This window comes from Marmota monax, unplaced genomic scaffold, assembly GCF_021218885.2.
Source record: "Marmota monax isolate L192 unplaced genomic scaffold, Marmota_monax_Labrador192_F-V1.1 WCK01_AAM20220418_F8-fsc00052, whole genome shotgun sequence".
In the NCBI taxonomy this organism is placed as follows: Eukaryota; Metazoa; Chordata; class Mammalia; order Rodentia; family Sciuridae; genus Marmota; species Marmota monax.
In genome coordinates this window covers 2994060-3007320 of record NW_026693473.1, presented here as the reverse complement: position 1 = coordinate 3007320, position 13261 = coordinate 2994060, and the positions used below count along the sequence as shown (strand labels likewise).

Genomic DNA, 13261 nt, shown 5'->3' with positions numbered 1-13261 from the left:
GTGTATCCCATCCAGACTGAGTTGAAGACAGAGAGAGCTGAGAATACAAGAAGAACAAGATAACTAGAGTACACAAGACAGAATATCAGAGAAGAAAGCTACCAGAGATTGGCAGAGAGGTCCCTTCAAGTCAAGAGTGAGGTAGAAATATTGGTCACATATGTGTAAAAAGAAAGGAAGAAACTACCCAATGTCAGGAAAAGCAATAATTTAAAAGGATTTAAACAAAACAAAACAAAAAAAACCACAGTTCTAGGAGCTTACACAGGTTTGGGAATCATGCCTGTTACTAAAAGCTAAACTGGAAAACCTCATAAACACTGGAGCATGAGGTAGGGTGGTATCCAAGAAGGTTTCACCCTGTTGCTGTGAAGTAGCACCAAACTGAGCACTATTCCAGACCATCCAAATCAATCATAAAATTGAGGCCTAAAAAGATCAAACTATCTCAAAGTATCTTAACTAAACATGGCTTTTGAAACTGCTATGCATATTACAATCTTTTTTTTCTCACTGGAGGGTATATAAATGTAGGAAGTATAATTCTTAATAAATAAGTTGGATTTATCCCAAGAATTTAGGGCTGGTTTAATATCCTAAAGTCAATCAGTATAATGCATCACTTTAACAAACCAAAAAAAGAAAAACCACATCATTTTATCAGTAGATATAGAAAAAGTCTTTGATAAAATCTTACATTCATTCCTCATTTTAATTAAAAAATCTTCTAAAGTAAATGAGTTTTAAGTGGTAGAACAAAAAATTGATATAAAATATAAACTGAAATTTTATATCCAGTTAACAGAAGTTGAAATATTTAAGAATTGCAATTTATAAAGCATAAAATATTAAATCCAACAAAAATATGAAACACTCATTCACTGAATTATAAGTATTGCTAAGAAGAATTTTAAAATGTAGAAATAAATGGAAAGATGCCATGTTGTATACCTTAAACGCATCCCATTAAAATTTCTATTTTTGTAGAAATTGACAAACTGATTGTACAGTTCATATGAAACAAAAGGATTTAAAGTAGTCTAACTGGCTTTGAAAATGAATAACAAAGTTAGAGAACTATGCCTAATCTAAAAACTTTTTCATAAAACTACCATAATTAAGATGATATGCCAGTGATGTTACTTCTTTAATACGTCAGAAACATCAATGAAACAAGATAGAGTCAGGAATAGACTCACACAGATATGAATAGTTGAGAAGAGTAAAGGTCATTCATTGGGGAAAGGTAGCCTTTTAAAATAAGTTGGAACAGTTGGCTATCAATATGCAAAGACCTACATGTGAAACTTAAAATATAAAACTTCATGGAGAAAATTAGTATAAAACCTGTGTTGAGCAAAAAATTCCTAGATTCTTAGGTGTAATGCTTAATGTAAAATCTGCAAAATAAGAAATTGATCAGACTTAAATTAGACTTCATCAAAATTTCAGAAGTCTATTTCTGAAAAGATACTTTTAATGAAATAAAACATTCACAGACTGGGAAAAATATAAGCGAAGTATATATCTTATTAAATACTTGTACCTAGAATACATAAAGAACTCTCAAATTTTAACCAAAAAATTTTTTTGAAAAATGTGGAAAATAATTGGATGCTTCATGTAAGATGTATGGGATGTATGAATGACAAATAAGCAAATGAAAATATTTTGTTCAATACCCTTAGTCAGTAGGAGATACTACTACATAGCCATTAAATGGTTAAAATTTAAAACACTAATTCAAGTGTTGACAGTGATACGAAGGAGCTAGATCTCTTATACATTGCTTCTGGGAATGTAAAATAGTACAATCACTGTGAAAAATAGGTTAGTAATTTCTTAACAAGCTAAATGTATACTGCCACATTATATATATCCATTCTACTCCAATACTCTTATGTATTTGCCTAAGAAGAATTGTACACAGCTCTTCATAGCAACATTATTTGTAATAACCAAAGACTAAAAACAATTTAGATGTCCTTTAACAGGTAATTAAATGGTGCTATATCTATTCAATAGCATACTACTCAATAATAAACAAGAATGAACTCTTCACATGGCAACATAGAAGAATATAAAAATAATGCTCCATGAAAGACACGAGACAGCAAGAAATATATACTGTGTAATTCCATTTATGTAAAATTCTAGACAATGTAAACTAATTTGTAGTGACAGAAAGCAGGTCACTGATTGCCTGAAGTGTCAGTGACGCAAGAGGGAGAAACTATAATGAAACACAAGGAAGCTTCGGGAATTATGGATGTATTCATTTTCTTGTGTGTGTTGGTGAAACATCAAACTGATCAAATTCTATGTTTTATATATGTGTAGTTTCTTGAATATCAATTATACTTTAGCTATTAAAAATAAAAATCCTCAGGATGTGGTGAGTTTTGTAGTGAAATAAGATGAAAGGTACAGTCAAGTATGACACCAAGTTGTCTGTTTTGGGAAATTGGACTCTAGTATATGAAATACATAAGGAGCTAGCTCTGTGAGATAGGTGATGAATTCAGTGTTGGATAGGTTGGTTCAGCAGGCAGTAAAATAAGTGTCTATGGGGCTGGGGTCATAGCTCAGTGGTAGAGCGCTTGCCTACCATGTGTGAGGCACTGGGTTCAATTCTCAGCACAACATATAAATAAATTAATTAAATATAGGTCCATCAATAACTAAAAACAATTTTAAAAACCAAGCATCTATCCAAATCTTTGTAGACTAAAAATTATCAAATGTCCATCAATAACTGATTCATGAAGAGAGGTGAACTAGAGTTACAGATTTACAAACTAACAATTTATAAATGGTAGTAAAACTGAACAGGAGAAAAGATAAGGTCAGTGGGAAATATGAATAGATGGAGAAAAAATGGGTTGAAAATGGATTCCTGGGGAATAATCTTTAAGGGGTGTGCTGGGGAAGGGGAGTCTATAAAGAAAACTTTAGAAAATTTTGTCAGAAATATATGGGTGGAGGGTGAAGGAGTGAACAGAAGAACATTGTATCAAAGAATCTACGTGGGTGGAGAACATCAAGTACAAATAGGTGGTAGGAAAATAAGCTGTTAGTGATATATGTGTGACATGGTATTTGTGAAGTTATATTAATTAAATGCACTTTGATGAAGTGTAGTGAAGTAATGAGGAAGAATGCCAAGTGTAGTCATTTAAGAAATGAATGGGGAGGGAGGAAATGGAATCAAGGAAGTTTGGACTTGAAGCAGAAAAATAAGATGGGAGTTAGTGGCCTGCAGAACATATTTTTAGGATTGGGAAATTTAAAGAGCATTTAAAAACATTTGAAATAAGGTATTATAATCCATTAAATCCTTTTGGAATGTGGAGTAAAGAAGTAATCAGACTGGGATAGGTTTATCTACGGAAGGCTTTTTGAAATGAACATATATTTTACTTGAGTTTTGAATGGTGTGATAATAATGAAATGATGCAAAGGAAAGGATTGGACATCCCTGGCATAAGAAATAACTTAAAAACCAAGGCAGCATAGAAACATGTGTCACCAAGATTCCCACATATTTCGATTGAATGACCTTTAAAGTCTTTCAACTCTGAGATTTTTAAATTTAAAATAGGCTATTGGACTCTCTTAAAATTACTTTGGTCATGATTGAAGTATAATTTCCAAAAGGCTAAAAACATGACATAAGCAAATATAAAATTTAAGTGATCAAAAATTTTATTCAACACTCTCATGAGAGAACTAGTAAAATATTTATAGAGGCTCAAAGGAGAAATGGAGGGAGATTTATAGAATTGCTTTGTCAAAGGATTATAGAAATGAACTTGCAAATAAATTTTAAAAAATACTAATAGAAAAAAGATCACTGTCTAATAAAGCAATATATCGTAGTAGCCTTTAGAATTACCTTTTGTACAGGACAGAAATCATTTGCATTGCTATTGTGTAGACATCTTATTTGCCTTGTTCTCAACTAAACATCATTGACAATATTCAATTTCCACCATCAAATTTAAAATACCTTAATAGTAAGTGGTCAAACAAGGGTATATGTCCCTACAAAATCACATACTCCTTAAGGCACATAGTGAAAGAATAATGAGTAACCCCTTTTGACTTTTTCTAAGTTGTAAATATTTTTCATGACATCTATAATACAAGATGAAATTGTCAGTATAATGAAGGAAACACCAAGGGAAAATAAGATTCCTTCTAAATTAAGTACATAATCTTTGTACATTACCTAGCAAGTGACCTTGAACTGTCTTGTGATTTTGCTCATATTGTTGCCTTGAAATTTTTGAAATGCTTGTTATTTAGTATGTTGTGAAATTCTCTTCTGAATTTGTGAATTTCTCTGAGGAGAGGACTTTTTGTGACTACTTTTTGTATTTTCTATTATATCTAGCATGGTACCTTATACACAATAGGAATTCAATAAATTCAGTAAATAAATGTTAATGTTTTAGGGGCTGGGGCTGGGGCTATGGCTCAGCGGTAGCACACTTGCCTGGCACGTGTGAGGCACTGGTGTTCGATTCTCAGCACCACATATAAATAAATAAAAGTCTATCAACAACTAAAATAAAAATTTTTAAAAATAAAATAAAAAATAAATAATGCATATTTTATTTTAAATTTATAATAATAACTCTGTATCAATTAATAGTGATGTTTTTAATTTTTTTTCTTCTATTAGTGGTGATTTACTCAGAATAGAAGGAAAAACCCTGCATTCTATTTTAGATGAAGTTATTTTCAAGATTTTATCAACTCCTAGTCCAGTCATAAGAAGTACTTCTACAAAGCTTCTACTGTTGATGGCTGAATCCCATCAGGAAATTTTGATTTTACTGAGACTAAGTGCCTGCTACAAAGGTAGTACATTCATACTTTTCTTTTCTTGGGATTCTCAAAAAAGAATGTTTACTCATGGTATATGAAACACAAAATTCTTATAAATTTATTGAATTATGCAGATAAAATTTGATTATAACAGAGAAAAATGTCTATATAATCAAGCTATCAATGTCTCAACAGTGGCATGTGATAGTTCATAAATGCGGTTCAAAAATTATTTACTCCCTCTCTAACGAAAAGGTTCTGTGTTGAATATACCATGTAGTATAATAAAATAATGACCAAAGAAATCAGTGATTTTATCACAGCTAGCTTTATTAGAGAAAAATAGAACTATGCTGGAGAGGTTGATAACCCTTTTGGCATTTATATCGGTTAATTAATTAATTACTCTTTAAGTACTTCACTACCTTTCTTCAGAAACAACAAAATCTGCCTTGCCTTGAATATCAATCACATGTGTGTAAAAAGACCCCTCCTTTGAGGCTCAAAGGACTCAGTGTATACCATTCTCACATAATAGCTTTCATTGACTTGAGCATTTACTATGTATAAGACACTGTTCTACATGCATTAAGATTTTTAATATTTATAATGACCCTTTGGGATACTTCTATCCTCATTTTATAGATATACAATAGAAAGCATGGGAAAACTAATTTATCTAAGATCACACAGATCATGTACTTTTTCCAGTTACGAGCAAAGTTATCTGTTAGCTTTTATTTCTTTGCTGACCAGAGCCATGAATTAATTATGATACATCTTTTTTATTCAACATAATTAGGAAATGGGTTTCTATTTTATTAAATATATTTAATATAGGATTATCCCATATGACTTCCCACTAGTCCAAACCAAAACAGAAGCCAAACACCCCAGATCCTTTCCAGTGTTGTAGATAATCAGAGATACTCCAAGGCCCTCATCACTTTTAAGGGTCATGGACCCTGAGGCCTAGAAGTAATATATGCACACATAGCGAGAACCAGGACAAGAGTCACAAAACTCACTGGACTATGTGATGCACTTAATAACTAAACAACTAAAATGGCATTTTAATCATTCTTTATGATTTGGAAGACACTTTAGCAATATACCTTGCATTAATCATTGCTGTGAACATTTTAATTATTTTATGAATTGTAGGAATAGAGAGGAAGAGAAGGTACTATTAATAGAACTCTAGTTGAATTGTGTCAGATGTACATTTCCCAATTCTGCAATTAGATTCCTACATAAATGTGAAAGTCCAGCAGAGTTCATTATAAAGGGTTTATTTTTGACTGATATTTCAACAGCAGAATTTATTCAGTTTTTTTCTTGATATTATATAATTATCAATATTGCTGAGAAGTTTGATTTTAAAGAGACTGTAAGGCAGGGGAATATTTATACCATGGCTTTGTAATTGTATACTCAGAAGAAGCCACTTTATTTACTTTATTTATATTGAATAACACATCATTCCAACATGCTCTGTTTTTTACTTTTTGTTAATACTCTATTATTTGGGAATGAAAATGCAGTAGCTTAATGTTACAGCACTTCTGTGTTTGTTCAGGAATCTGTTGACTTGTCCCAATATTAGATGTTAGTGGGTTTTTTATTTATTTAATAATAACTTTCCTTAATTAATAATGACTCATTGTAAACTACTTAAATATTTCTACAAGGTAGGCATATACTGAGTAGGTATTCTTAATAATGATCTTTAAAAATGTTTTGGTTTTTAAAATTGTTTTGGTTTTGCTGTGGTTGTAGCTCAGTGGTAGAGCCTTGCCTAGCATGTGTGAGGCCCTGGGTTCAATCCTCAGCACATAAAATAAATTTAAAGAAAGGTATTGTGTTCATCTACAACTTAAAAAAATTTTTTTAAAATATTTTGGTTTAAGGTGTCTTATTTTCAAACAAGTTTCTCTCTATTATTTGACTAACTGCACTGATTCAGTTGTTCTTTATTTAAAGAGATTGTCTAGACAACTTTATTAATTTTTTAGATCGAACCCAAGGACAACCCAAGATACCTCCCTAGCGTATTATCTTTTAATTTTCAAAGAGGGTCTTCCTGAGTTGCTGAGGTTGGCCTCGAACTGTGATTGTCCTGCCTTGGCCTTCCAAGTCACTGGGATTATAAGCATATGCCACCATGCCTAGCTATGTGGACATATTTTTGTATCAGATCTCACAAGTGAGCAACAAGACTTATCAGGACAGACGAATATCCTGAACACCTCAACCTTGAGTCTTTGAGGAAAAGAAAAAAAAAAAAATCATGTGATTAACCTTGTTGTATTCATTCATTTCTAAACCAGACTTTTTAACTTCAAATTAATACTAATTATCCAGGCATGGTAGTCCATGCCTGTAATCCCAACAACTCAGAGGCTGAGACAAGATGATTTCAAGTTCTAGGCCAGCTTCATCAACTTAGTGAGATCCTTTCTCAAAATTTAAAAAAAGGGGGTAGGAGGCAAGTATTAGCTCAAGGGAAAAGTGCCCCCCCCCAGTACTACAAAAAACAAGTAATGCTGATTATATAATAAAATCAATTTATTGTTAATATATCTTTTGTTATTCTATTTCAGGACTCAGAAATCTACTAAATAAACAGGAAACTGGGACAGAATTTAGTCAAGAACTTACACAGCTCATTAGCCTTTTAAGCCCTCAGATATATCAGGAAGTAGAAGACCAGGTATTAAATTATAAGAATAATTGGGGATATTTGCTAACTGAAACTGTTGAGTTACAGTTTTCCTTAAATGTGTCTCACTTTCTTTTTCTTAATACTTTAAGCAAAATGCTTCCCTGGAAAATAGAAATATCTGTAAGAGTGTCTTTTCCATTTGGCCTACCCATAAATATAATTTTAGTCTTGTTTATAGATGCTACCACATCAGGTTTTGAGGGGGTTTTTTGTTTGTTTGTTTGTTTGTTTTTCAGGAATTCTTATGAAATTCCTATCTCTGATATTCATCATCTTTTATGCATAAGCTATTTAAACTTTTTCTTTGCTTTTTTCTTAAAAATATCTAATTATGCCAAACTATATAGTTATGGAAGGCTAACCTTTTTAGTCTTTGAGAAATAATAATAATGCTTTTTGCCTCTACATGAAAAATTATATTAATAAAAATTAGAAGTTTGGGCTGGGGTTGTGGCTCAGTGGCAGAGCGCTCACCTCATGCTCACCTCAGGCATGATGCACTGGGTTCGATCCTCAGCACTTCATAAACATAAAATAAAGATATTGTGTCCACCTAAAACTAAAAAGTAAAAGTTTAAAAAATTAGAAGTTTGAGGTAGCAAATTATTGATTATTTTAGTATATATTATTTTATCATACTTCCTTTAGTATACTTGAAATGGTGGCTCCAAATACCTCATTCCAATAGGAAAGTCATTTCCAGGTGAAGATTTAAAATAAGTATGGAAAATAGACTTAAATATAAAACAATAAAAACTATTTTTTAATTTAAAAGTCAATACGTGCACTATATATTTAAAATCCTGAGCCAAAAAGGTAATACATTTAAAAATACAGAGTCAAGATAGGCAGGAGGATGAAGGGGTGAACCTGAAAGGAAGAGAACAGAAGAAAGGAATTTCCTGCTTCTTTGTGTGAACCTTCACATGTCTTAAACTAATCATAAAACTGTGTATGTGTTTGACAGATACAAAACAGTCTACCAAAAGCTTCAGAACTATGCAGATATTTGAACAACCACCACAAAAGATCAACAGAGCTTATAGTCAGAACCAATCAACCAGGTTGATTGCCTATTAAATAAAAATAATGACAAGGTAGCTCAAAAAAGACTATGAAAGGTTAGGCATTACTATGAGGTCTTTGAAAAGAAAGTGAGATTAAACAGAATTTGGAGCTAACTAGATTACATCTGGAATATGTTCTAGATAAAGCCTGACTGAGCCTAACAAACTTCCTTTTGGAGGTAAGGTATAGTGTTCTTAGGCCTTCCTTGTCCTGGGCCTATGGATTTAGTGTTGTCTTCTACCCATTGTTAGAGAAGGGGATTAATTCTTGCCCTGGCCTGATATTTTAAGAAGTATACATTTTTAAAAAACTTTCCTTGAGATATCTGTAAATTATTTCTGGCATATAATTTCAGAAACTACATCAAGCAGCTTGCTTGATTCAAGCTTGTTGGAAGGGTTTCCAGACTAGAAAGAGAATAAAGAAGCTTCCATCTGCTGTGATTGCTCTGCAAAGGAGTTTCAGGTAAAGACGTTTAGTGTTAGTCTTGTTTATAGATGCTACCACATCAGGTTTTGAGGGGGTTTTTGTTTGTTTGTTTGTTTGTTTTTCAGGAATTCTTATGAAATTCCTATCTCTGAGTGATGATCTCAGGGCCTTATTAGGAGTACATTTGAGGGGCTGGGGATATAGCTCAGTTGGTAGGGTGCTTGTCTCACATGCACAATGCCCTGGGCTCAATCCCCAGCACCACAAAAAAAAAAATAAATAAATAAAAATACATTTGAATGAAAACTTAAAGGGATTTTAGTGGTGGTGGTGTTGCTTTGGATTTTTTTTTTCAATTTCTTTATAATATGTGTCCTTTTTTTCCTTGCTTTCATTCTATTGCATATGTTACTGAATTTCAACTCTCCAGTAACCAAATGCAATTTCAAAGCAAAGGGCATAACATAAGAAGATTCTGGTGTGTCAAATATATAGTCCTATCTACTTAGTAAGATTGTTTATGGGCCAAGCATACAGAAGGAGCCAATGATATTTATATTAAATCCTTAAAGCCAACAGTTCTTGTTAGTATTTTTATCTAATTATGATAAAACAGGTATGAATATGTAATAATTAAATGTGTTAACCCAGTTTTTCTGAGTAAATGGCATGGATGGATATGATCCTTAAGATCTGACAGTTTATCATTTATCTATATTTCAAGTGGACTGAAAATGAAATACTGAAAATGTGGTCCACTTTTGTTATGACTAATTCATCTAGATTCTTAGAGGTTACAAAAAGAACAAAAAAGGATTTGGCTTTTAGGTCACTTATGGTAAAGGAAAGCCATCTCAGAAATTATTTTCCATGTAGCCTAACTTAAAGTCAGGTTTTAACTCACTAAAATGAAACTAGCATATTACAGAAGTAAACTTTTTAAAGAAAACTGAAACTCTTAACTGTTTAATAAATGCACCTGCATTTCTCAGTTATTAAAAAAACATTTAAAAATAGCTATGGGGTTCAAAATGCTATATTGCCACAAAATTGAGGTCATTAAAGTTACTCTGGCTGTGTCTCTTAATGGATGTCCTCTTCTTTGATGATAGTTTTCTTCAGGAAAGACTTAAAGATAAGTTATAAATATCATTGGGCATGAATATTGTTGGTAGCAAATAAAACATTAATTTTTAAAACATGAATTAAGTGCCTACATGCTAGAAGATGCATTGATGGAAATATATTATCTATATCTATCTAGAGAGATAGAGAATTTAATAGACTTGATTTTGTACCCACTTCAGCCATATTTTGGCTAAGTGATCTTGTGCATATTGCCTTACCTCTCTCAGCCTCAAATTTTCAATCTATTAAATTGGGATAATCATCTATTACCTCATGTGTTAGTCAACTTTCTGTCACTGTGACAAAATACCTGAGATAAATCAATTTAAAAGGAGAAAAGGTTTATTTTGGTTCATAGTTTATCAATGGATTAATCTATTGATGAGGTTAGAATCCTAATGATTCAGTTACCTTCCTAAGACCCACATCTGAACACTGCTGCCTTGGGAACCAAACCTTCAACATATGAGCCTTTAGAGGACATTTCAGGTCTAAATTATAACAACTCACAAGACTGAGATAATATAAAGTCTTTCAGCATACTACCTGGCACTTAGAAAATGGTAGGAGGAAAAAATGCATATGGCAGATTTTCTGCCCTTGAAGATTTACAAATCTAGACAGACACATCAAATAAATAGACTCATGAGAGGCAGGTATTATCCTTCTAATATTCCTTCAAATTGTTGGCAGCAAATAAAACATTAATTTTGCCTATCCTACAAGCTGTCTCTTTTTTTAAAAAAATGGGGGAAAATAGCATTTTTGTGGTCAAATAAATTTGAGAAATACTAAATATTTGAGTACCAAAATATATATTCTTCGACTCAAGAATCTGAGATGCTCTTGTTATTGTCTTCTGTGGTGAAGTCAGAGTAGTTAACTACTTATGAATTCTACCTGTAATCATCCTCAGCTGTCTGTCCTCTTTTATAATATTTAGAAGAATCTCGGGTGGCTGGGGTGTAGCCCAGTGATAGAATGTGTATTTAGCATTTATGAAGTCATGCATTCAGACCCAGCACCAAAAATAGCATTACAGGATTACAGATTTTGTCCACTTAGAAGTATATTTATGGAATCTGATTAACGTTCCACTATTTTAAAATAGAAATCCCATTGCTTTCTTTCTGTAACAAAACCAGACCAGTGTGATTATTTAAAAAGATAAACTGAAGGCAGTAATGATTTATTTCACATTATGTGTTCATTTCCTGTTCAGTATTTTGAATTTGAGATTCTGGAATACACAGAAGTTCAGTTTTAGCGCTTAGGTTTTATTTACATTTTTTATTTCAAATGTACTCCAGACTTTAGCACCTTTCCTCTTTTATAAATTGTTACAGTTTATGCAAATGTCTCTCATTTCCTTTGTAGCTGAGGTTTCTGCCTCATCATTTTTAGGTCATTAGCTTCATAATTTCTCCCTCCCATGCTTATCTGGGGGAGAGAAACTACTGAAACTATAGATGTGTCCAAATTGATCAGGGTTTTTTAGATTCAGCAAGAGACATTTACTTATAGTCACATTCTTGCTAAAGCACTTTCATAGGAAGCTCATTTTTATTTAATTGTTTTCATGGTCAAAAACTTTATTTTCTATTAAGCATCCTTTTTCTCAGCAAGATTTTCTGAAACAGCTAACAGCTGCTCTATTATCTTAGGAAAACTTTATTATTTATCTACCTTTATCTTGATGCTGATGTTTAGGTATTTTAGTTACATTTGTTTGATTTCCCTTTGATTGGTGCCTCTGTTAGTCTGAGGCATAATACTGAGCAGGCAGCAAACACTTTTTAAAAGTGCAAAACTGCATGCCAGTGGTCAGATACTTACTCGTTCTTGCAAAAATGTCTGTTGGATGAATGATCTTTTTAAATTTTTAAGAGATTATAAAAACTCATAGCAAAATAACTAGAATGTAACTAAATGGTGAAAGGAACATTCAAAATCACATCAGTTCCTGATAAATGTTTTCAAACATGATATTAAAACTCATGAATCAAAGAAGCACATATATTTACAATTTATGGTTGGCATTATGATCACTGAATCCCTCTTTTCTACTCCCTTCCTGGTTTGTATTTTACTTCCATTTTCATGCTCCATGGTCTTTTCATTTTAACCATATTTCATAGCCTGCATGTCTGAACTATTTCCCAAACCCAGTTTCTGACAAATTAAATATGTTAGCAAGTTGTTTTAATGACTACCATGTTTCTTACATTATTAGTGTTTTAAATATTGATAACACCATATTAGACATTACTATCTATAACCAATTAGAAGTTAGAAACAGGTAGGTGTTTTTTTAAATCGGTCTGAAAGGACACTAATTAGGGCCTGCTCTCTTTCATCCTCCATAAGTGGGTAAAGGTCAAAATGCCATAATCTACATGGTGTACCACTCAGAAATTGGGGTGAGGGAGTGTCTTTAGGACAGGTTTCCTATCAACTGCTCTTTGGGAAGGGAGAGTCCCTCACCTACTTGATCTCCAATTTACCTGTAAAAAGAGATACTTCACACCTATCCAACTAGCCCATTATTCTCTCTAAAACCCCTTCTCCTTTTGTCACACAGGAATAAGAAAAAGTTTTGAAACAAACTCTTAACTCTGACCTAAGTAGAAGGCTAGAGAAAACTTAAGTTATTATTGATGGAAGTTTCAAAGTTGTGAGAAAACAACCACAGTAAAAAACATTTTTTTTTGAGTTTTCCTTCTTTACTTAAAAAAAGATTTCTTTTAAAAGTTACAGTTGTTACTAAAATGCTAATTGATTGTTTTTCTTTTTCAAGAGAAAGCCGCATTTAACTACACCATTTTGAATTCTAGCTTAAAACTGCAAAACTGAAGCCAAGATACTAGAGTTAGCAGTTTAATTCTAGGAAAAGGATCTAAGAGAAAACATGCTCTGGAAGGAGACATACAGATTAATTCTATAGAAGTAAAATAAATAGTGTATTCTGTTTTCCTTTCCTCTGTATCCTCCTGGCTTTCTTTTTCTATGGGTATCTGAAAGCATTTTGAGTATATTTACTACAAACTAATATTCATGTTCTTCTTACATAGTGATGAA

At 32.2% G+C, this 13261-nt stretch overlaps 1 protein-coding gene across 3 annotated transcripts in view; it reads left to right on the top strand.

Moving 5' to 3' along the window:
• Positions 1 to 13261, top strand: part of Iqcb1 (IQ motif containing B1) — a 49345-nt gene that overhangs the window by 18635 nt on the left and 17449 nt on the right. For all 3 annotated transcript variants that reach the window (XM_046458024.2, XM_046458026.2, XM_046458027.1), the window contains 3 exons: positions 4688 to 4866; positions 7437 to 7546; positions 8982 to 9091. In XM_046458024.2, the coding sequence (XP_046313980.1) occupies positions 4688 to 4866; positions 7437 to 7546; positions 8982 to 9091 (399 nt within the window). The remainder of the gene's footprint in view (positions 1 to 4687; positions 4867 to 7436; positions 7547 to 8981; positions 9092 to 13261) is intronic.